At 41.3% G+C, this 23,698-nt stretch overlaps 1 protein-coding gene across 1 annotated transcript; it reads right to left on the reverse strand.

Moving 5' to 3' along the window:
* Positions 1-177: 177 nt before the first annotated feature.
* LOC115223126 (peptidase M20 domain-containing protein 2) lies at positions 178-23,496 on the reverse strand. The gene is made up of 6 exons (XM_029793538.2): positions 23,019-23,496; positions 14,751-14,899; positions 12,632-12,774; positions 9,979-10,133; positions 7,872-8,106; positions 178-394 (listed from the first exon to the last, which is right to left on the reverse strand). The coding sequence occupies exons 1-6, from the start codon at positions 23,400-23,402 to the stop codon at positions 249-251; spliced, it is 1,212 nt and encodes a 403-aa protein (XP_029649398.1). The 5' UTR covers positions 23,403-23,496; the 3' UTR covers positions 178-248.
* Between the last annotated feature and the right edge of the window lie 202 nt (positions 23,497-23,698).

Consider the following 23,698-nt stretch of genomic DNA (forward strand, 5'->3'; position numbering starts at 1 on the left):
CACATAAATATATATACAAATATGTATGTACACACTCATATACTTCTACACACACACACACACACATGCTTAAAGATGAGAATGTGCTATTTCTTGGAATTTAGAAAAAGAAAAAGAAAAGAAAAACAAAAGAAAGAATTCTAGAATCTGAGAAGGAAAGTTAGGTGAGATACGGAATCATAAGGAGTTGCGATGTTCATTATAATTTTTTTTTCCTTTAAGGAGAAGGGAATGGGGAATGAAGAACTTTATTTCGTTGAGTGTTCTTGAACTAAATCTTCTTGCAGCTGAGACTTCATTTGTTGCACCAGGGACGGATTCTGCAGAATATCAACGGCCGTGAGTGCAATACATTCGGCAATTTTCAGTGTGATTTCTTGAGCATCAGGGCTTCCTGTAGAAATAATAATAATAATAATAATAATAACAATAATAATAATAACAATAATAATAATAACAATAATAATAACAACAACAATAATAATTAGAAAATTACTGTTTGTAAATCTCACAACGAGAGATATTCAGCAACAGTACTTTGTAGTAAAGATTATTTGCCAACATAACATGGCAGTCCTGGTTTAGGATGAATGTTGCTGTAATTCAGCCCCTGAATATTGATACTCTCCTTCAATGTTCAATTCTTTATGATATATTTTAGCTTGTTTCATGACTAACAAACCATCCAGTGGTATGTGTTCCCTTCTTTAGGGTTGAATTCATTCTATCATCAGGCATTCAAGATCTTCATTATTACTTGATGTAATTTCATTTTGGGATTTGGTTTGCAAGATTCTTTATGTGAGTTTGCGTGTTGAAACATATTCTGTTGTGTCTGTGGAGAATCATTCTCTTTTCGTGCCTTATAATTTAACACACTCACCGGTAAAATTTCCACTTATTTCTTCTTTTTATTTTTCTAAAATTTTCGTTGTGTCACGTCTTGCAACTTTTTCAAGACACAACAAAAATTTTAGAAAACTAAAAAGAAGAAATAAGTGGAAATTTTACCAGTGAGTGTGTTAAATTATAAGGCACCAAAAGAGAATGACTCTCTCCAGACACAACGGTTGATATAATGCTTTCCTATTTTTCATTAGTTCGTGATCAGCACTCTCACTATAAAACCAGTAATTGGTCTTTCAGTTTCTTGAAGTTATACACAGTGCATAGACACACCACAATCAAGTTTCTGTAGTACTAGGCTTACATAGAATAAGTCCTGGGGTTGATTAGTTCGACAAAAGGCGGTGCTCCAGCATGGCCACAGTCAAATGACCGAAACAAGTAAAAGAATACGTTGAGTATGTAAAGAACCACAACTAATACTACAAAGCAATTTTCCCCATGCTCTAATGATTTTCTCAATTAATACCCCCTAAAAAATAATCCCTTCTATTATAGGCACAACGCCAGGGGTTAGTTGATTACATTAACCCTTTAGTATTTAAACCGGCCATATCCGGCCAAAATATTTAATCTGTTTTATGTTCAAACTGACCAGATCCAGGCTTTCACACCTACCCTACAATGTTATTCTACATTAGGTAATTACACCATCAAGATCTTGAAGATATGAGATAATGCATGATTAATTCAAATCAATGGGAATCAATAAGCATTATGTTTGATAGAATAATCTGAACACTAAAGGGTTAAGCATACTGCTTAACATTAACTGGTACTTAATGTTACTGACCCTGAAAGGACAAAAGATAAAGTCAACTTTGGCTGTATTTGAACTCAAAGGCATTTTGTCCGATTTGCTAACCGTTCTGCCAACTTCAGCAAAATGATAACCAAAAGTTGACAGAAAGATTGAGAGAATAAAAAGCTGACAACGTTTTAAGTCACATGATCCAGAACTTCAATCCTGGTGGTGAATAATCTGTACAAGGTTTACAGCAAGAGTCAAGGCAAAAGAAGTTCATGACAAGGGAGATAAATGTTGAAGAGACAACTACCTTGGTTGAAAAGAAAGATAATAATAACTATAATAATCCTGTCTACTGGAAGCACAAGGCCTCAAATTTTGGGGAAGAGATTAAGTCAATTACATCGACCCCAGTGTGTAACTGGTACTTATTTAACCCTTTAGTGTTCAGATTATTCTATCAAACATAATGTTTATTGATTCCCATTGATTTGAATTAATCATGCATTATCTCATATCTTCAAGATCTTGATGGTGTAATTACTTAATGTAGAATAACATTGTAGGGTAGGTGTGAGGGCCTGGATCTGGTCAGTTTGAACATAAAACAGATTAACTATTTTGGCCGGATATGGCCGGTTTAAATACTAAAGGGTTAATTGACCCCCAAGAGGATGAAAGGCAATGTCGACCTCAGTGGAATTTGAACTCAGAATGCAACAGTAGACGAAATTCTGCTAAGCATTTTGCCCGGTGTGCTAACGATTCTGCCAGCTCGTCACCTTGATAACGATAATGAAATTATTGTGCATAGTGCTCAGGTGCACTACAACTCATCAAAGGTGCGTGTACAGTACATAGAATTATGTACAAAAGTCAGGGAAGTGAACAATATATGAGCCATGTATGTATACATGCATATGGAGGGGGCGTATAAGATGTAGTGTTGGCAAATTTCAGGAAGCATGGCGGTTTTAAAGGATGCAATGTCTCAGCAACTAACAAGTGATGCAGGTAGTTTGTTCCATGCTTCAGCAACTCTGAGTATGAAAAAATGTTTCTGAAAGTCACAGAAGCTGTGCTGTTTTCTGACATTGCAGCCATGCCCACATGTGTTAGACACATGGAGCACAAAAAGGTGTTCAAGGTGGTTGTTGGCGCGATGGTTGATAATTTTGTGGGTGTTTACCAAATCAGTTGCCAGACGTCGGAGCTTCAATGTATCTATGTTCAGGGAAGCAAGGTGTTCAGAGCATGGTAGATGCCCAATGGAGGGTATTCACTTGGTTGCATATGTCTCTGAACAGTGTCCTGAGCAAGACGAGGGTTCCAGACTGGTGAGGTAAATTCCACCATAGCCATATACAGCCTTAAATAAATAGCTGGAGAACGGCTGACAAAAGTCTTGGGAAATAGCATCCCCCTCTCTCTCTTTCGGAGAGGCACAAGCACCTACATGCACATATACACACACGGCAGTAACTTCCACCTGCCGAATTCAATCACAAAGCTTCGGTCGACTCGGGGCTATAGGGGAAGACACCTACCCAAAGTGCCACACAGTGGGACTGAACCCGAAACCATGTAGCTAGGAAGCAAGCTCCCTAACCACACAGCATCAAAAGCTTGAAATAGAGTGTCAACTACAGCTTGTTAAAACCCTTCTGCATTTAAACTAGCCATATCTGGCCAAAATATTTTACCTGTTTTATGTTCAAACTAGCTAGATCTGGTTTTTCACACCAACCCTACAATGTCGCTCTAAAAAATTAACAGCAACCTCATTAAAATCTCAAAGCTACGAGATAATGTGTAGTTAATTCCAAATAATATGAATAAATAAGCAAGGGTATCCAGCTGTAGAAACTCTGCCAGACCAGATTGAGTCTGGTGCAGCCTCCATGGCTCACCAGTCCTCAGTCAAACCGTCCAACCCATGTCAGCATGGAAAGCAGACATTAAACAATGATGATGATGATAGATTTGACAGAATAATCTGAATGCTAAAGGGTTAAAGAAAAAGCATGAAGGAAAGAAAGAGGTGTGACCATGTGGTAAGAAGCTTTCTTCCCAACCACATGGTTCTGGGTTCAGTCCCACTGCATGGCACTTTGGGCAGATGTCTTCTACTATAGCCTTGGGCTACAGTAGAGTGGATTTCATAGACAGGAACTGAAAGAAGCCTGTTGTGTATACGTATGTATATATGTAAGTATGTGTGTCTTTGTGTCTGTGTTTGTCTCCTCATCATGGCTTGATAACTAGTGTTGGTGTGTTTACATCCGTGTAGCTTAGTGGTTTGGCAAAAAAGACGGATAAAATAAGTACAATGCTTTAAAAAAAAAGTCCGGCGGGGGGCAATCTGTTCGACTAAAACCCTTCGAGGTGGTGCCCCAGCATGGCAGCAATCATTTGACCGAAACAAGTAAAAGACAAAGGAGAATACAAAGCGAAGAAGGAGGAAACAAGAGAAACGAATGTTGTGATTAATGAAAGGAACGCAATGAGAAACAGCAAAAGGTAGATAGGATGAAATGATTTTAGGAATAAAATGGACCGGTTCCACGAAAACAGGGCATTGTAAAATAATCAGAAAGAGATTTTTTTTGAAAAAAAACTGGAGGAAGCAGACAGATGTAAAAGTGAAGTACCAGATGTAAAAGTGATGTACCAGATGTAAAAGTGATGTACCAGATGTAAAAGTGATGTACCAGATGTAAAAGTGAAGTACCAGATGTAAAAGTGAAGTACCAGATGTAAAAGTGATGTACCAGATGTAAAAGTGATGTACCAGATGTAAAAGTGATGTACCAGATGTAAAAGTGAAGTACCAGATGTAAAAGTGAAGTACCAGATGTAATGAAAAGCAGAAAGATTTGAGTGATAAATGGAGCAAGAAAGATGGCATGGCTGTGTGGTTAGGGAGCTTGCTTCCTAGCTACATGGTTTCGGGTTCAGTCCCACTGCATGGCACTTTGGGTAGGTGTCTTCCCCTATAGCCCCGAGTCGACCGAAGCTTTGTGATTGAATTTGGCAGGCGGAAGTTACTGCCGTGTGTGTATGTGTGCGTATAGCTGCTCAGTGCCTCTCCGAAAGAGAGAGAGAGGGGGGTTGGTTGGAAGAAAGAGTAGATTGTCTTGTTGTAAATGGCAGATGAGAGTTGTTCTGCAACTTCTTGGTGAACAACCAACATGCACAGATGATCTGTTTATGGTAACTGAATGGTTGTACTGCACGTTATCTCACCTCTTCCATCAAACTGACACCTGTGCGTACGGGTGCACGGCGTGCCACTCGTCAGATGTCGAAACGACTGGAGAGAAACATGAAATGAAGTGTTTTGCTGAAGAAGGCAACACACCACCTACCTAGAGCAGGATTCGAAACCACAGTCATGTTGATCATGAGTTCGATACAGTAACCAGTAGGAAACATGAGTTCACAAGATAGAAGAAGCAGGTAATGAAATAAAAAGAGTAAAACTGACATAGCAATTGCTCTAGAACTCATAGAGAACAAAAAGGGTTATGGAACTAGAAGTTACCTGGGTCAGACAGACTACAAGATTCCTGGCTAAAAAACATTAATACACTCAGGTAAGTGTCAAGTTATCCAGATGAGTGATTTGGAATTGAAGTATCCTGAAATGGATGACTAACAATAAGACAACTTTTATTATGAAAGACAAGCAGGAGTGGCTGTGTGGTAAGTAGCTTGCTAACCAACCACATGGTTCCGGGTTCAGTCCCACTGCGTGGCATCTTGGGCAAGTGTCTTCTGCTATAGCCCCGGGCCGACCAATGCCTTGTGAGTGGATTTGGTAGACGGAAACTGAAAGAAGCCTGTCATATATATGTATATATATATATGTGTGTGTGTGTGGGAGGGGGGTTGTGTGTCTGTATTTGTCCCCCTAGCATTGCTTGACAACCGATGCTGGTGTGTTTACGTCCTCGTCACTTAGCGGTTCGGCAAAAAGAGACCGATAGAATAAGTACTGGGCTTACAAAGAATAAGTCCTGGGGTCGATTTGCTCGACTAAAGGTGGTGCTCCAGCATGGCCGCAGTCAAATGACTGAAACAAGTAAAAGAGTAAAGAGTAACCCTGCTGTAGTTTGAGGCTTCAACACCTGATAACTTGTTTGACATTAGTATGGAGGCTATACTTTTCCACTGTAGGCACAAGGCGCAAAACTTTTGGGGAGGTGGTCAGTCGATTAGATAGACCCCAGTAAACAACTGGTACTTAATTTATCGTTTAAGGTGGCAAGCTGGCAGAAACGTTAGCATGCCGGGCGAAATGCGTAGCCGTATTTCGTCTACCATTACGTTCTAAGCTCAAATTCCACCGAGGTCAACTTTGCCTTTCATCCTTTTGGGGTCGATAAATTAAGTACCAGTTATGCACTGGGTCGATATAATCGACTTAATCCGTTTGTCTGTCCTTGTTTGTCCACTCTGTGCTTAGCCCCTTGTGGGTAGTAAAGAAATAGGTACTTAATTTATCGACCCTGAAAGGATGAAAAGCAAAGTCAACCTCGGTGGAATTTGGACTCAGAATGTAAAGACAGACGAAGTATCGCTAAGCATTTCGCCCGCCTTGCTAATATTTTTGCCAGCTCATCGCCAAGTATGTTCAAGAGTAGGGTCTTGGAGGAATACAATCTACTCCCTAATGAATACAAAAGGGTGTCAGAGAGATTCAAGAGGGACAAAAGAATGACTAATTGTGTAATAATATTTTTTTTTTGTCTTTGGTCAGTAGGGATTATCTCCTATTTGCTTCTATCTAAAAATCAAAGCAAATGACTACTATCCCCTTCAAACTTTGTTTGATTCGCTTGTTGTCTTTGGCCAGTAAGGGTTGTCTCCTGTTTGCTTCTATCTAGAAACCAAAAGAAATCAATACTATTCCCTTCGAACTTTGCTTTTGTGACCTGGACATCAATGTTGTGAAACTGACCTATTTTCCATTACATTTCAGACAGATTCAGCTCCGAGTTGCTGAAGCAGAAATAACGTTATAGCAAATATTCTGCTCAATACCACAGATTTGCTTGTCAGTTGCCTGACCTTTACCACTTGAGTAATTTCTCTTAGTGGCTGACAATATGTTCGTGATCTCTGATCATGAGCAAGTGTAGTGGAGGAGCATTACAGCCATGTGTTGAAAGGGATTCTTTTGGGTCTGAATGTAACAAAAGCAAAGTTTGAAGAAAATATTAAGCATTTTTCATATTTTCTTGGGTTAAGCAAATAGAAAATAACAGTTGCTACCCAGGGACAAAAATCATATTGCATAATGTTATTTTCCTTCTCCATTATCATCGTTGCTGTCATCATTTAATGTCCCTTTTTCATGCCAGCATGGGTTAGATATTTGACAAGGTGATTATAAGAAACAGCAAGAGAAGATGGATTGGCTTAGCACTGGGGTGAGTTAATTACAAACAAAGATGTGGCATGGTTCCTCTCTCTTAGGAGTTTGAGGACACACAATTGTAAATAACATCACCGAGGAGATGCAAGTCAGCATGGGAGACTAAGAAATGGAATTCACAACTGGAGAACACATACATAGGAAGGGAAAATGGGTTGGTTCAACCATCACCAGGCTGAAGCTAAACAACATATCCATACATTAAGATTAACAGAGAGAGAGAAAAGAAAGAGTGAGAGAAAGAGAGAGTGAGAGAGAGAGAGAAAGAGAAGGAGAGAGGAAGAAAAGGAGAGATGAAGAGGAGACAGAGGAAGAGGACAGAGAGGAAGAGGACAGAGAGGAAGAGGAGAGAGAGGAAGAGGAAACAGAGGAAGAGGAGACAGCGGAATAGGAGAGAGAGGAAGAGGAAACAGAGGAAGAGGAGACAGAGGAATAGGAGAGAGAGGAAGAGGAAACAGAGGAAGAGGAGAGAGAGGAAAAGAAGGAGAGAGAAGAAGAGAAGGAGGGAGGGGAAGAGAAGGAGAGAGGGGAAGAGGAGAGAGGGGAAGAGAAGGAGAGAGTGAGAGAGAGAGAGGAAGAGAAGGGGAGAGAGTGAGAGAGAGAGGAAGAGAGAGAAGGAGAGAGAGGAAGAGAAGGAGAGAGAAGGAGAGAGAGGAAGAGAAGGAGAGAGAAGAAGAGAAGGAGAGAGAGGAAGAGAAGGAGTGAGAGGAAGAGAAGGAGAGAGAGGAAGAGAATGAGAGAGAGGTAGAAAGAGGGGCCAGGAGAGATAGAACGTACCTGCAGCAGTAGCAAAATCTCTGGTGTGTTGATGACAACGAGCTCCAATGTCAAATTTCGGGTGTATGCTGGGTACAATGTGTGAGATATTGCCCATATCTGTGGAACCACCATATCTCACCAGACCGGAATCCTCTTCGAGGTTCAGTGTTCTGGAGTTCTTCTCAAAGAGTTCAGCAAGGGTATTGTTGGATATTAAAGACCAATAACCAGGTTGTATTAGTTTGTAGTTCAGCTAGAAATACAAATGGTACAACGAAATAAAATCATATAAAATAAAAATAAAATAAAAGTACAATAAAATACACTTCATGATGATGATGATGATGATGATGATCATCATCATCATCGTTTAACGTCCGTTTTCCATGCTAGCATGGGTTGGATGGTTCAACTGGGGTCTGGGAAGCTAGTAGGCTGCGCCAGGCCCAGTCTGATCTGGCAGTGTTTCTACAGCTGGATGCCCTTCCTAATGCCAATCACTCCGTGAGTGTAGTGGGTGCTTTTTACGTGCCACCTGCACAGGTGCCAGATGAGGCTGGCAAACAGCCACGATTGGATGGTGCTTTTTACGTGCCACTGGCATGGGGGCCAGACGAGGCTGGCAACGGCCACAATCGGATGGTGCTTTTTACATGCCACCGGCACGGAGGCCAGTCGGGGTGGCGCTGGCAACGACCACATTCTGTAAATTCTTTCAGCCTCCATCCATTGTCATGCTGCTATAGTGCCGGTCACCTTCCATGCCTTGCCACTCTTAACAGAATCATAAAGCATGGACTGGACGTTGCAAGCTTCCCTCCTCAGCTTGAGCCAGTAAGGCTAGACCAAGGGGACAGTAAAAGGCCTGACAGCATGAGAATTTCCCCATTTCGTGGCGGTACGCCCACTCATCTGGGATGCTGCATGCTGTAGCATCTTCTCCAGCAGCAACTTGTTGTGGTCAGCTGCTGACCCAGGCTTGTCAGTTTGAGAAGAGCAAACTGTCAACGCATCAGCTGCTCTCTGGGAGAAGTTTACGGTCGAGCCTGTGACGGTGGAGGACATCCAGTGCTCTCGGCCCTTGGACCACATCCCTGTTCACTACTATCAGGGTGGAGATGGTTACCTGCAAGTGTGAGCCACAGGAGTCAGGGTGACTTCCAATGCATCTCCTTTGCCAAGCTCCTGGGCAATGCCTTTGCCAATTTTGCCCACTGGGACCATAAAGTGAGCAATAACATGACTAAGAATTGACATGGTACTAAAAAAAGGAGAAACCTACATGTGGAACGGTACACAAGAACCAGGAAATGGTGAACAGGTAGAGTTCAACCTGAGAGCTGACGACGCATACGACAATGATAACAACACCGATGATGATATTGACAACAATGATGATGATGAAGGCAATGATAACAACATGATGATGATGATGATCACAATAACAATCATGATGATAATGACAATGGTGGCGGTGGCGACAACGATGATAATGACAATGATGAAGACGATGACAATGGTGACGATGATTATGATGATGATGGTGATGATGATGATGATGATGATGATAATGATGATGATAATGATGATGATGATAATGATGATAATAATGATGATGATGATGATGGTGATGATGATGGTGATGATGATGATAATGATGATGATGATGGTGATGATGATGATGGTGATGATGATGATGATGAGGATGATGATGATGATGATGATGGTGATGATGATGGTGATGATGATGATAATGATGATGATGATGAGGATGATGATGATGATGGTGATGATGATGATGATGAGGATGATGATGATGATGATGATGGTGATGATGATGGTGATGATGATGGTGATGATGATGGTGATGATGATGATAATGATGATGATGATGAGGATGATGATGATGATGGTGATGATGATGATGATGATGGTAGTCATGAGGATGATAAGGCAACAAAGATGATGAGATAACAAGACGCTAACGACAATGAAACTGATGGTGACAATATGTGACAACAATAATAACGGCAATGATGATGATGATGATGATGATGATGTCAACAATACTATAACATGACAAAATAATGAACAATTTTAAGGGGTTTTTTTGGTGCCAACTCACAGTGCAGCCTGTTGCAGTGGCAGCTCCTTTTGCGCAGCAGATAACTTTGTCCACAATCGAATCGAGTTCCCCTTTGATCGGTGCACGAATGAAATATTCCATTTCTGAAAATTCTGGAATAATATTTGGAGCAATTCCACCATTCTTAATAATCCCTGGAAAAGACAAAAATACAAAAAAAAAAAAAAAAAAAAAAAAAAAAAGGACATTGAAAATTTTTACAGTGTGGTTAAGAGAACTGCTCAGCAACCATATGGTTGTAGGTTCAGTCCCAATGCACAGCACTTTGGGCAAGAGCCTTCTACAAGGGCTCTGGGCTGACCAATGCATCGGGAGTGGTTTTGGTAGATGGAAACTGTGTGGAATCCCTTTGTGTGTGTATATGTGAGTGTGCGCATGTGTATTTATTCTACAAGGGCTTTGGGCCGACCAATGCATCGGGAGTAGTTTTGGTAGATGGAAACTGTGTGGAATCCCTTTGTGTGCGTATATGTGAGTGTGCGCATGTGTATTTATTCTACAAGGGCTTTGGGCCGACCAATGCATCGGGAGTAGTTTTGGTAGATGGAAACTGTGTGGAATCCCTTTGTGTGTGTATATGTGAGTGTGCGCATGTGTATTTATTCTACAAGGGCTTTGGGCCGACCAATGCATCGGGAGTGGTTTTGGTAGATGGAAACTGTGTGGAATCCCTTTGTGTGTGTATATGTGAGTGAGCGCATGTGTATTTATTCTACAAGGGCTTTGGGCCGACCAATGCATCGGGAGTGGTTTTGGTAGATGGAAACTGTGTGGAATCCCTTTGTGTGTGTATATGTGAGTGTGCGCATGTGTATTTATTCTACAAGGGCTTTGGGCCGACCAATGCATCGGGAGTAGTTTTGGTAGATGGAAACTGTGTGGAATCCCTTTGTGTGTGTATATGTGAGTGTGCGCATGTGTATTTATTTTTTCCACCAGTGTTGGTTTGTTTACATCTCCATAACTTAGTGGTCCATCTTCAGCAATGGACCCCTTTGATTTCTGTGATACTTAGGTGGGCCCACATACCTATTCAAAGTTTTTAAAAATCCTATTATATTTTTATCCTCAAATATTATTAGGAATTGTATAAACAAAAATCGTTGGAATATTTTGTGTATTATAGGAGTACAATCAATTTACTGGAGATGAATTTTAACAAAAAAACCTTATATGGACCCTGATCGAGAACCATTGGTTGAAAGCAGAGGTTCTCAACCATTCTTTTTACCTAAGGACCCCTCTGATTACTATTTTATTCTGGTGGACCCTCTCCCATTGCCATTTGATATTTAACCCTTTTGTTACCAACCCGGGTGAAACCAGCTCAGGGTCTGAGTACAAATGTCTTGTTTTCATAAGTTTTGAATTAAAATCTTCCACCAAACCTTAGTCACAATTTATGTTCCTAACACTAGCTTAATGATAATTGAGTTATTTTACTAAATTCTTTGTTATATTTAAAGTAATTGAAAGAAATACAGAGCATCTCAAAATAAATACAGTAACGAAAGGGTTAAAGACTAGTTTTATAGAAGCTCCTTTCAAGCACTGGGCCTCATGGAGGCAATGACTGAGTCCTTTGGCATTATGTCGTCTTTGAGAAGAAGATCCATCAAGCCGAGCAAACTCAGTCGTGGCTGGTACTGGTGTCATGCAAATGGCACCCCCGTGTCGGTGGCACATAAAAGCACCCATTGTACTCTCAGAGTGGTTGGCATTAGGAAGAGCATTAGGAAAATCATGCCAAATCAGACTGGGGTCTGGTGCAGGCTTCCAGCTTACCAGCCCTGGTCAAACCGTCCAACCCATCCCAGCAAGGACAACGGACGTTAAATGATAATGATGATGATGATGTACATATGTATGTATTTGTGTGTCTGTGTTTGTTCCCCCCATCATTGCTTGACAACTGATGTTGGTGTGTTAGTATCCCTGTACATTAGCAGTTCAGCAAAGGAGACCAATAGAATAAGTACCAGGCTTACAATGAATAAGACCTGGGTTCGATTTATTTGACTAAAGACGGAGCTCCAGCATGGCCAGTCAAATGACTGAAACAAGTAAAAAAAATTAGTATATCCTACCTACCTACATTATATATGAATGTGTGACGTGTGTGTGTGTATCATTATTATCATCATCATTGCTTAACGTCTGTTTCCCATGCTGGCATGGGTTGGACAATTCGACTGGTGTCTGGGAAGCCAGGAGGCTGCACCAGAACCCAATCTGATCTGGCAGTGCTTCTACAGCTGGATGCCCTTCCTAACACCAACCACTCTGAGAGTGTAGGGGATGCTCTTTACGTGCCACCAGCACAGGAGCCAGTCAAGGCAGGTGTGTACATATATATATATATACATACACACACACGCCATGCCGATGACACATAAAAAGCACCAACCGATCGTGGCTGTAGCCAGTCTGCCCTGGCACCTGTGCCAGTGGCACGTAAAAAGCACCCACTACACTAGCATGGAAAACGGACGTTAAACGAAGATGATGATGATGATGACACACATACATATATATATGTATGCATATGTGTATATATGTATATGAGTATGTATGTACATGTGTGTATATATATATATAGGGCCGTACAAAGGTATAGAAATGTTATCCTCACCGTGGACTCTCCATGTTGGCTTCATCTGCTGTCGTAAACAAGAAATGTTTTGGTAGCAAAGAACGGCAGCATCCAAAGCATTGATGCCATTCCAGGGGGCGCTAGAGGCATGGGATGCTTTGCCCGTGAACTGGATATTCAACCTAGCAAATGGAGAAGAGTTGGGAGGTTAGTACATGGACAGTCTGAATAACAGAGTCGGCAGAGCATCGGACAAAAACTGAATCAACACCAGCATTCTTGCCAAACTTGTACCCTGGAAAAAAAATCCTCACTACTGCTACTGCTATGACTATTACCACCACCACCATGATGATGACAACGATGGTGATGATGATGACGATGGTGATGATGATGACGATGGTGATGATGCTGAAAGAGATGATGAGGAGGAGAAGAAGGAAGAGCAGGAGGATGGTGATGATGGGGATGGTAATGATCTTGGTGAGGATAAGGATGATGACGATGATGATGATGACAATGACGCCAACAATGATGACAATGGCAATGATGGTGATGATGATGATGATGACGGTGAGGATTTTATTTCTAAATTTTGAAGAGAATTGTCAATTTAATCAATTGCAGTTCTCAGTACTCGACTGTTACTTACATATTCGACCCTGGAGGAATGAAAGGCCAAGTCAACTGCTGACAGGATTTGAACTCAGAACATGAAAGAAACATAACTAAACACTGTGAAACATTTTATTCTGAGTTCAAATTCCACCAAGGTTACCTCTGTCTTTTGTCCTTTTGATAAATTAAATACCAGTTCGTTTAAGAAAGGCAGTGATCTGGCAGAAGCATGAGCACATGGGGCAAGATGCTCTGTGGAATTTCGTCTGGCTCTTTACGTTCTGAGTTCAAACCCCATAGGAGCTAACTTTGCATGTCATCCTTTCAATAAAGTAGGTACCAATTCATTTAAGAAAGGGGTCGAGCTGGCAGAATTGTTAGCACACTGGGTAAAACGCTCAGCAGAATTTTAGCCATTTTTACACTCTGAGTTCAAATATTGTTGAGTTCAATTTTGTCTGTTTGATAAAGCAAATAGAGAAAAGGAAACTAGACATAGTGTTAATTGAGAAAGAAAGCAAACGATGATGGATCATAGATACAGCATGCCCAGCTGACAACAAGGTATGCAATGAGGGAGAGAGAAAAGTCGATAGATATGACAGGTTAGCTTGGGAGGTTAAGCAGTTGGGAGTCGCTGAAAAAGGTGGTAGTAATACAAATAGAAAAGGAAACTAGACATAGTGTTAATTGAGAAAGAAAGCAAACGATGATGGATCATAGATATAGCATGCCCAGCTGACAAGGTATGCGATGAGGGAGAGAGAAAAGTCGATAGATATGACAGGTTAGCTTGGGAGGTTAAGCAGTTGGGAGTCACCGAAAAAGGTGGTAGTAATACCAATAATTGTCGGAGCCCTAGGAACAGTAAAAATCTTGAGAAGAATATGGAACAAATAGGGGCTGCAATAAGGGTGGAGCACTTGCAGGAAACAGCACTGCTTGGAACTGCTCAAATATTCCAGATGGTTCTCAGAAAATAAGGGGTTACCTTAGTTCACTGGTAGTGAACAGCTGGCACCGTAGTACATCTCCAGCATTAGAAGCTGTGCAAAGACAAGGAAATAATAATAATATTAATAATAATCCTTTCTACTGAAGACACAAGGCCTGAAATTTTGTGGGGAGGGGGATAGTCGAATACATCGCTCCCAGTGTTTCACTGGTACTTAATTTATCAACCCCAAAAGGATGAAAGGCAAAGTCAACCTCAGTGGAATTTGAACACAGAACATAGCAATAATAATAAGGGTTTCAAATTTTTGCCACAAGGGCAGCAATTTTGGGGGAGGGGATGAGTCAATTACATTGACCCCAGTGTTACAACTGGTACTTATTTTATTGACCCCGGAAAGATGAAAGTCAAAGTTGACCTCGGCAGAATTTGAACTCGGAACATAGCGATGGGTGAAATATCGCTAAGCATTTCGTCCAGCGTGCTAACGAGTCTGCCAAGTAGCAAAACCATAAATCCATAAACCCATACACACAAAACCTAAAATCAGTGACAATAGAAAAACATAAAATTTGCTTTATTTACCCTTGAAGACATAAATATTTGGGTCGCCAAATTGACTTGTTTGAAGGGTGGGCCATCATAGCAACATCAACAGTTTCTAAAGCTCCAGCATCAATTAACTTCACTTTACCACCAAGGCCTTCCTCAGCCGGTGTGCCAAGTACCGTCAGCTAAAATACAGAAACACAAAATATATACATTATTTACATTTGACGGATATTTGTCCACATCTTCTTTGTTGTTCACACATTTCGGCTGATATCCCTTCCAGCCCTCATCAGGTGTCTTGGGGAAATTTCGAACCTGGGTTCTCATTCCTAAGGTATTTTTCTATGTTATTATTATTATTACTATTACTATTATTATTATTATTATTATTCAGGTCACTGCTTGGAATTGAACTCAGAATCTTGGGATTAAGAGTGCGGACTACTATCCGCAAGATTCCAATTTCAATTCCAATCAGTGACCTGAATAATGATAATAATAATAATAATAATAATAATAATAATAATAACAACAACAACAACAATAACATCGAAAAATACCTTAGGAATGAGAACCCAGGTTCAAAATTTCCCCAAGGCACCTAATAACAACAATCAAGATGAGGACAAATATGTCAAATGTAAATAATGTACATAATTCCTCATCTCTTAAATATAGAACTGCACAAAATATATTCACAGATGAAATGTCTGAAATAAGTTGCTGTAAATAAGATTATAAGTTTGCACATTGTTAACCTCATCTTCAGGGTGTATAATAATACCACTTACATCAACACCATGTGTCTATTGTATATAAAATACTTACTTTATACTTCACCTGGTGTGGATTGGGCCAGCTCCAACCATCCAACCAATGAGTTCCCCATGTCCCTCATGAATACTGACCACATTCAACAAAAAATCCAGCTTGCAAATTTGTCAAATGACCCCTGGGAGAGCAAGTACATCAGATAGTGTGGACACTGTAGCCGTAGTCATCCTTTGCTGTTGAAGTGTAGAGTTCATGGTCGGAGTTTCAGTGGAAACTGAAATTCACATGTGGTCCCCGGTTACATGCATACACACTTTGGTGAAGTGTGAGCCATAGCAGCTCATCTTGCTGTCAATTGCTGACCATCGTAGAGGATTTGCTGACCAAGTCGCTGCCAATTATCAGAGCTGACATAACCTGGGTTTTAAGCGGGTTCTAGAGACATGCTTTAACAAAAGCTAAGGGGTGCCTCACTCCCAGTGGTTGTCCAGCACACCAGACACCAACCCAGAATTTCTGAGGGACCATGTTTTAGCAAGATAGTCATTAAACCTACACTACGCTCATCATCATCATCATTTAACGTCTGTTTTCCATGCTGGTATGGGTTGGATGGAGTGACCAGAGCTGGCAAGCTGGGTATCTGTACCAGGCTCCAATCTGATCTGGCAAGATTTCTACAGCTGGATGCCCTTCCTAATGCCAACTGCTTTATAGAGTGTGCTGGGTGCTTCTACGTGTCACCGCACTGGTCAATCTGTCATCTGTCCTAATATGTGTCGATATGTAGATGTTGTTTATATAATTAAGCAGAAGAACAGTAACCCATAAAATTATTAACCATCTTACAAACAATAACTCTGAGCACCTTTTCAAACTCCACCCGTCTAACACCCGTGGACATATTTACAACGTCAGAAAACAGCACAGCTCCCATGACTTTAGGAAACATTTTTTTACGCTGAGAGTTGCTGAAGCATGGGACAAACTGCCGGCATCAGTTGTTAGTTGTCAGAGCACTGCATCCTTCAAAACTTCCATGCTTTCTGAGATTCGCCAACACTACACCTGATTTTCTCCCCTCCATACACACACAAGCATGTATCTGACTCATACATTGTTCACTTTCCAGACATTTGTACATTACTGCATATACTCTATACACACTTTCTGACAAGTTGTGGTGCACCTGAGCACTGTATACAAGAATTTCATTATATTATATTATATTATAGTTGTTCTAAAGAGAGAGGTAGCTATCCGGAAAGTTCATATTCTAACCTCTATACATAAGTGAAAAGAGAATAAGAACAGTCCTTTACATCTATTTCTGGAGTCTGGCAATTAGTAAATGCAGTGTTTTATCTTATTTTTATTTTCTGTTTTTACAGTCATTAGACTGTGGCCATGCTAGGGAATGACCTTGAAGAATCTTAGTTGGATGAAATGATTCCAGTGCTAATTTTTTTAAAGCCTGGTATTCATTCTATTGACCTGTTTTTGCCAAGTCACTAAGTTACGGGAATGTAAACACACCAACACTGGTTGTCGTCAGGGGAGGGGACAAACACAAATACAAAGATACATGCCACACACACACACACATAGATGAGTCTTCTTTCAGTTTCTGTCTACCACACACACACACACACAGATGACAGTCTTCTTTCAGTTTCTATGTACCACACACACACACACACACACATATATTATGGAGTCTCCTGTCTTTAAACGATGGGTGGTCAAGGGTCTGCTACTTCTGGCTGAACAATCTGCACAAATGATTTGCTTATAATGGTCAAACCTATGTGCTGTACATCAGCTCACTCCCTTTAAATGCTGAGAGATTAATACTCTTTTGGTACAGGCATAGATGTGTGATTAAGGAGTTCACAATGATTCAATTTCAGGTCAATACCACTGAGCTATAATTATCACAATCTCAGGTCCACTCGAATTTCGGTAAATGTTTTCCTACAATGACCTGAGAATGACCCAACTTGGGCAGATGTCTTCCTACCACAGCCTCAGGTTGGCCTAAACTCGGGCATAAGTTTTCTCACCACAACTTCAAGTCGATCCAAACTTGGGCTAATGTCTCACAACCACGGTCTTAGGTCGACTCAAACTCAGGTAAATGTTTTCCCACTACAACCTCAGGTTGCCTCAAAATTGGGCAAATGTCTTCTTACCACCCACAGTCTCAGGCTGAGCTAAACTTTGAGTGAAACTGAGCAAATGGAAACTACGAAGAAGCCCGTTGGCTGGACTTTGCTGTTATTGTGTGGTAACAGAGGAATATGGCTAAAAAGACTCCCTTCAGTCACAAATGACCATGGGATTGCACCTAGAAAGTTCCCCTCCAAGGTGCAAGTCCAGGCAAAGTTGTTTTGTGAAAGACCAGCAGTCACCCATGCATACCAGCCTCCCGTCTCTGTGCCACTGATGTTATCCAAGGGAAAGGCAAAGGTCAATATAACTTGGCACCAGTGATGCCACAACACATTTCTACAGCTGAGTGAACTGGAGCAACATGAAATAAAGTGTCTTGCTCAAGAACACAACACACACAGTCCAGTCCAGGAATCAAACTCACAACCTCACTATTGTAAGCCCAACACTCAAACCAATGAGCCATGTGACTTCACTCAACAGAGGAGTATGGCAGCACTGTATTGTTATTATTATTATTATTATTAACTGCAGACTAGTTAAGAGGGTCACAGTAGCTCTGTATTATTAGCTACATGTTACTTAAGAGGGCTATGGTAGCCTTGTATTACATCCATCCCTCTTTTCTGCCCACTATTCTTGGGAGGATGTAGGGGCAGAGACCTCAGGCATCTCTTCCATTGGGTCCTCTCAGAAGCCCCTCTTCCACTGGGTCCTCTTCCATTGGGTCCTCTCAGAAGCAACCTTCATTACACTTTCTGGTTGGATCACCAAGCATGACCAATGGAAACTATTAATATTATCCAACCATCGGAAGGTGGCAAGGTGGCAGAATCGTTAGCACACTGGATGAAATGCTTAGCAATATTTCACCTGTTGCTATGTTCTGAGTTCAAATCCTGCTGACATCACCTTTGCCTTTCTCTCTTTTGGGATCGATAAATTAAGGAACAGTGAAACACTGGGCTCAATGTAATCAACTAGTCCCCTTCCCCCAAATTTCAGGCCTTGTGCCTTTAGTAGCAAGGACAATATCCAACCATCTCATTCTTGGTCAACTGCCAAGGTCTCCTGTTGGATGGCTTGGCTTGAAAAATCTGTCCTGTGATTCTCCCCTGTGACATTCTAATCACATCATGTAGTGCCAAAGCTGTGAGTTCTCAATGCGGACAAGTAGTGGCTTGGCCAGGAGAGACTTGCTCAAAGTGTTGCAAAATTTAAATGAATATAATAGCCATTGAGTATTTGTAACAAAATCAGAAAGTTGTAAAAGCTTGGGAAAAACAAAAGTGAAAGTTAAGGAAGCAGGAGTGGCTGTGTGGTAAGTAGCTTGTTTACCAACCACATGGTTCCGGGTTCCTTGGCACCTTGGGCAAGTGTCTTCTACTATAGCCTCGGGCCAACCAAAGCCTTGTGAGTGGATTTGGTAGACGGAAACTGAAAGAAGCCCATCGTATATATGTATGTATATGTGTGTGTATATATATATATATATATATATATATATATATATAACCTCGTGAGCACCGCCAGCAATTTTTTTTCCTCTGTCTTCCCTTCTCGGGATCTTTCCTTCTCCTTTGTTTCCGACGAAGAGCTCCGCTTGAAACGTTAAACCCTCCTTCTTCCCTTCTTTCCTGAGCGTCCAATAATACTTTATTTGTTCCACGTCCTCGCGTTGCTGTTTTTTTGTGTTTTCTTGTTTGGATTAACTTTATATATATATATATATATATATATGTATGTGTGCGTGTTTGTGTGTCTGTGTTTGTCCCCCTAGCATTGCTTGACAACCGATGCTGGTGTGTTTATGTCCCCATCACTTAGCGGTTTGGCAAAAAGAGACCGATAGAATAAGTACTGGGCTTACAAAGAATGAGTCCCGGGGTCGAGTTGCTCGATTAAAGGCGGTGCTCCAGCATGGCCACAGCCAAATGACTGAAACAAGTGAAAGAGTAAAGAGTAAAAGAGAAGCTATTACCTCTGCTGGCAACAAAGAAATTCACTTTCTGAGTGTGGAGGCATGTGGCTTAGTGGTTAGGGTGTCAGACTCATGATCGTAAGATTTTGATTTCAATTCCTGGACCAGGCGACATGTGTTCTCGAGCAAAACATTTCATTTCACATTACTCCAGTCCACTCTGCTGGCAAAAATGAGTAATCCTGTGATGTCCCACCCAGGTGGGGAATATGTACGCCATGAAACCAGGGAACTGGCCATTATGTGTCAGTATGACTCGGAAAGGAGCTGTATCCTTTTATACATTCTGAATGAAGGGGGCAGATTGTATGATGCTTGTGTATGAAACGCAATGTTGCACGGTAGTGATGTTGCACGGTAGTGATGTTGCACGGTAGTGATGTTGCACGGTAGTGATGTTGCACGGTAGTGATGTTGCACGGTAGTGATGTTGCACGGTAGTGATGTTGCACGGTAGTGATGTTGCACAGTAGTGATGTTGCACGGTAGTGATGTTGCATGGTAGTGATGTTGCATGGTAGTGATGTTGCATGGTAGTGATGTTGCATGGTAGTGATGTTGCACGGCAGTGATGTTGCACGGTAGTGATGTTGCACGGTAGTGATGTTGCACGGTAGTGATGTTGCACGGTAGTGATGTTGCATGGTAGTGATGTTGCATGGTAGTGATGTTGCACGGTAGTGAAACATGGGCTTTGCTTGCGGAGAGTATGGGAGAGTTGAAGAGAAATGAAGCACGGCTCTGCTGGATGAGTGAGGTTACTGTGCATGAATGACGGATTACAAATGAGCACAGAGGGAGAGAGGGAGAGAGGGAGAGAAAGAGGGTAAAAGAGGAACCAGATGAAGTGGACAAAGGATATGACTGCACTGAGACAGATAGATGATGCAGACAAAGAGAGAATGTGTCAGTTGTATAAAGAAGTACCAAGCAATTGAAGTAGATGGCTCGGAAACCTGGACGTTATCAGAGAAGCTTGAGAGGCGGTTGGATGGAACCTACACTCGCCTCCTTATGAGAGCTCAAAATCTCTCGTGGAGGCGCCATCCAACCAAAATGCAAGTATAGGGGAAACTACCACCTGTGTCATCTCTCGCGAAAGGTAGGAGAGTCCGGTTTGCTGGACGTTGTTGTAGAGCTGGAAACGAGGCGATTTCTACTCTTCTCCTCTGGAAGCCATCTGCTCGCGATACCAGAGGGCGCACACTCTCCTACCCTGATGTAATCTCCAGGGATACAGGCATCCAGCAACAGGATCTCCGTAATGTTATGATGGACCGTGAAGTCTGGCGTAGCATGGTAAATTCCATTGTCTCGACCACAGTTGAACAATGATGATGATGAGATGGAACCTGTGGTAAGTGGAAACTTGCTAAAGAGCAAACAAGTGTTTCGGCTAGTTTAGTTCCTGACACTCTCAGGGAGTCAGGCTCAACTAAGTAGTGACTCCTAGGCATACTCCAGCTGTTATTAAACCCTTTAGCATTTAAACTGGCCTGATTGTTCTGCCAGGTATATGTTCAAACTGGCCAGACCTGGTCTCTCACACCTACCCTAAAACGTCATTCTAAAAACAAAGAACTTCATCATCAAATCTCAAAGCTATGAGATAATGCATAATCTGGCAGGCGTTTCATCGTAGCTGTTCTTTTGTGACCCTTGACTCCATGATGACCTAGTAGTTGGCACATGGATACTACAACACAGGATGAAGACTGACCTCAAGAGACTGACCATCGAAAAGACCCATGAATGGTGGTGACGTACATGGGGCAGGAAAAGACCCACCCACAAGCATAGCAAAAGGGCCAGTAAATGATGGAGGTTGAGATTATCACCATCATTAACATCCATTTTCCATGCTGGCACAGGCAGGATCATTTGAGAGGATCTGGCAATCCACGGGGCTGTGTCATACCCCAGTATTTATTTTGGGTCTTTTGCCCATTGTATTTCTGCTAAGTCTCCATCTACTGCCCATGCTGCTTTTCCCGATACTTTGCTTCCTGCATAATGACAGATGGCATTCGAGCTGTCCTCATCCAGTCCCTTCCATCACAAACCCTGTATAGCAAGGGACAGCATCAGAAGATCTGTCCGTATTTAGTCCCCCTTACCATCACCATTTGTTTCTGCTGACCATCCATCACTTCTCTGATTCTTTCTCTCGCATCACTTCGCATGGATATACACATCTCTGCTGCAATCCCATCAGGCCCACTCATGTTGTTTATTTCTCTATTCAATCTCCTTAGTAACAGAGCCAAGCAGGGCTGTGGAGTCGAAACAAAAACCTTCGACTCTGACTCCTCTACTATTGGCACTTCCGACTCTGACTCCTCTTTATGTAATTAAGTGATTGTGGTCAACATATCTCATAAAGCATATGCATACCCTTTTACTTTGAGTAGGCCTATATGTTATAACGGGTTTATATTAAAGAATAAAGATCTTGTGAATAGGAGTCAGTATAGTTTTACTGACTCTGACTCCAGCTACCCCTTAATTGTTTCTGACTCCACAGCCCTGCAGCGAACACAGTTTCTTTTCTATTACTTCTTTCTCTACCATCCTCTCACTTCTATCACTTTGTTTACTCCATCACATTAATATTCTCTCTCTCTCTGTCTCTTCATTGTCTTCATTCTCACTCTCTTCTATTCACCTCCTCTGTCATAGTTACCTTGACCAAACAGAGACAAGAAATAGGGATTTGACTTTTTAAGTGTTGCAGAGCATTTGGCCATCCAAACCCATGCTGGCATGAAAAAAACAGACGTGAAGACAGCTATCCCTGTCCCTCTACCATACATCAACCTCTTGTCTGACACACAGACACTTTTCCAGTTCCTCTCCCCCTCTCGGCTGAGATGTCTTTGTCTTCCAAGCTACTTAGTAACCCTACAAATGCTGGTACCACATAAAAAGCACCAGGGCTGGTACCACATACAAAGCACCGAGTACACTCTGTAAAGTGGTTGGCATTAGGAAGAGCATCCAGCTGTAGAAACCATGCCGAAACGGTTAACTGGTGCCTTGTGCACCCCTCTGCTTTGCCAGATCCTGTCAAACTATCCAATCCAAGCCTGCATGGATGTTAAATGACGATGATGATGATAAAACTCGAAATTATACACACACACACACAGAAGTGGGGAAAATAAATAGCTGTGTAAACACCTCACCATGTCCCTTTGTATGGACACATAGTAAAGCTCGTGGTGAGGCGGTGGGAGGCAAGGCAAATAAGAGTATTGACTGTTTTTTTTTTATATATTTGCCACAAGGGCAGTGGCTGAGGGGTACATTACAAAACCAACAACAACAACAATGTAAAGAAAAATAATAAAGAAAAATATTTCAGAATCTCTCACCTTTCCGGTTAGTTTGTTTCCTTCATCATCCATAGCAGTTTTCAGCGCCACTCCTGCAGCAATCCCAACTTCGGCTATTAAATTGTGACCACAAGCGTGGCCGATATCGGGCAGGGCATCGTATTCGCACATAATGGCAATGTGTGGGCCGTTCTCTGACCCAGCCGTTTCGAATGTCGCCCGAAACGCAGTCGGAAGGATGTACTTTCTTTCGACTGTTAGGCCGTAGTTTTCGAGAAAATTCGTCAGTATGTCGTGAGCTTTGTATTCTTTGAATCCCAGTTCAGGGTTTGTCCATATTTCTTTGCTAATGTCGGAAAGTTCTTGGGCAAAGATTTCGTTAGTAAATACATCGTGTACAATGGATTTAACATCAACATCCATAATTGATGTTTTTTAAATATAATATAATATATATATATATATAATATATTTATATATTTCAAGAACTAAGTTTTAGATCTATATATATACAGAGATGTTTATATATATATATATATATAAGTATATTAAGATGTATGTTCCAAAGTCTTTTAAATATATATATATATATATATAATATATTTATATATTTGAAGACCTAAGTTTTAGATCTATATATATATATATATATACAGAGATGTTTATATATATAAGTATATTAAGATGTATGGTCCAAAGTCTTTTAAAGATATATATTT

The sequence above is a fragment of the Octopus sinensis genome, linkage group LG22 (genome assembly GCF_006345805.1).
Source record: "Octopus sinensis linkage group LG22, ASM634580v1, whole genome shotgun sequence".
Lineage (NCBI taxonomy): Eukaryota > Metazoa > Mollusca > Cephalopoda > Octopoda > Octopodidae > Octopus > Octopus sinensis.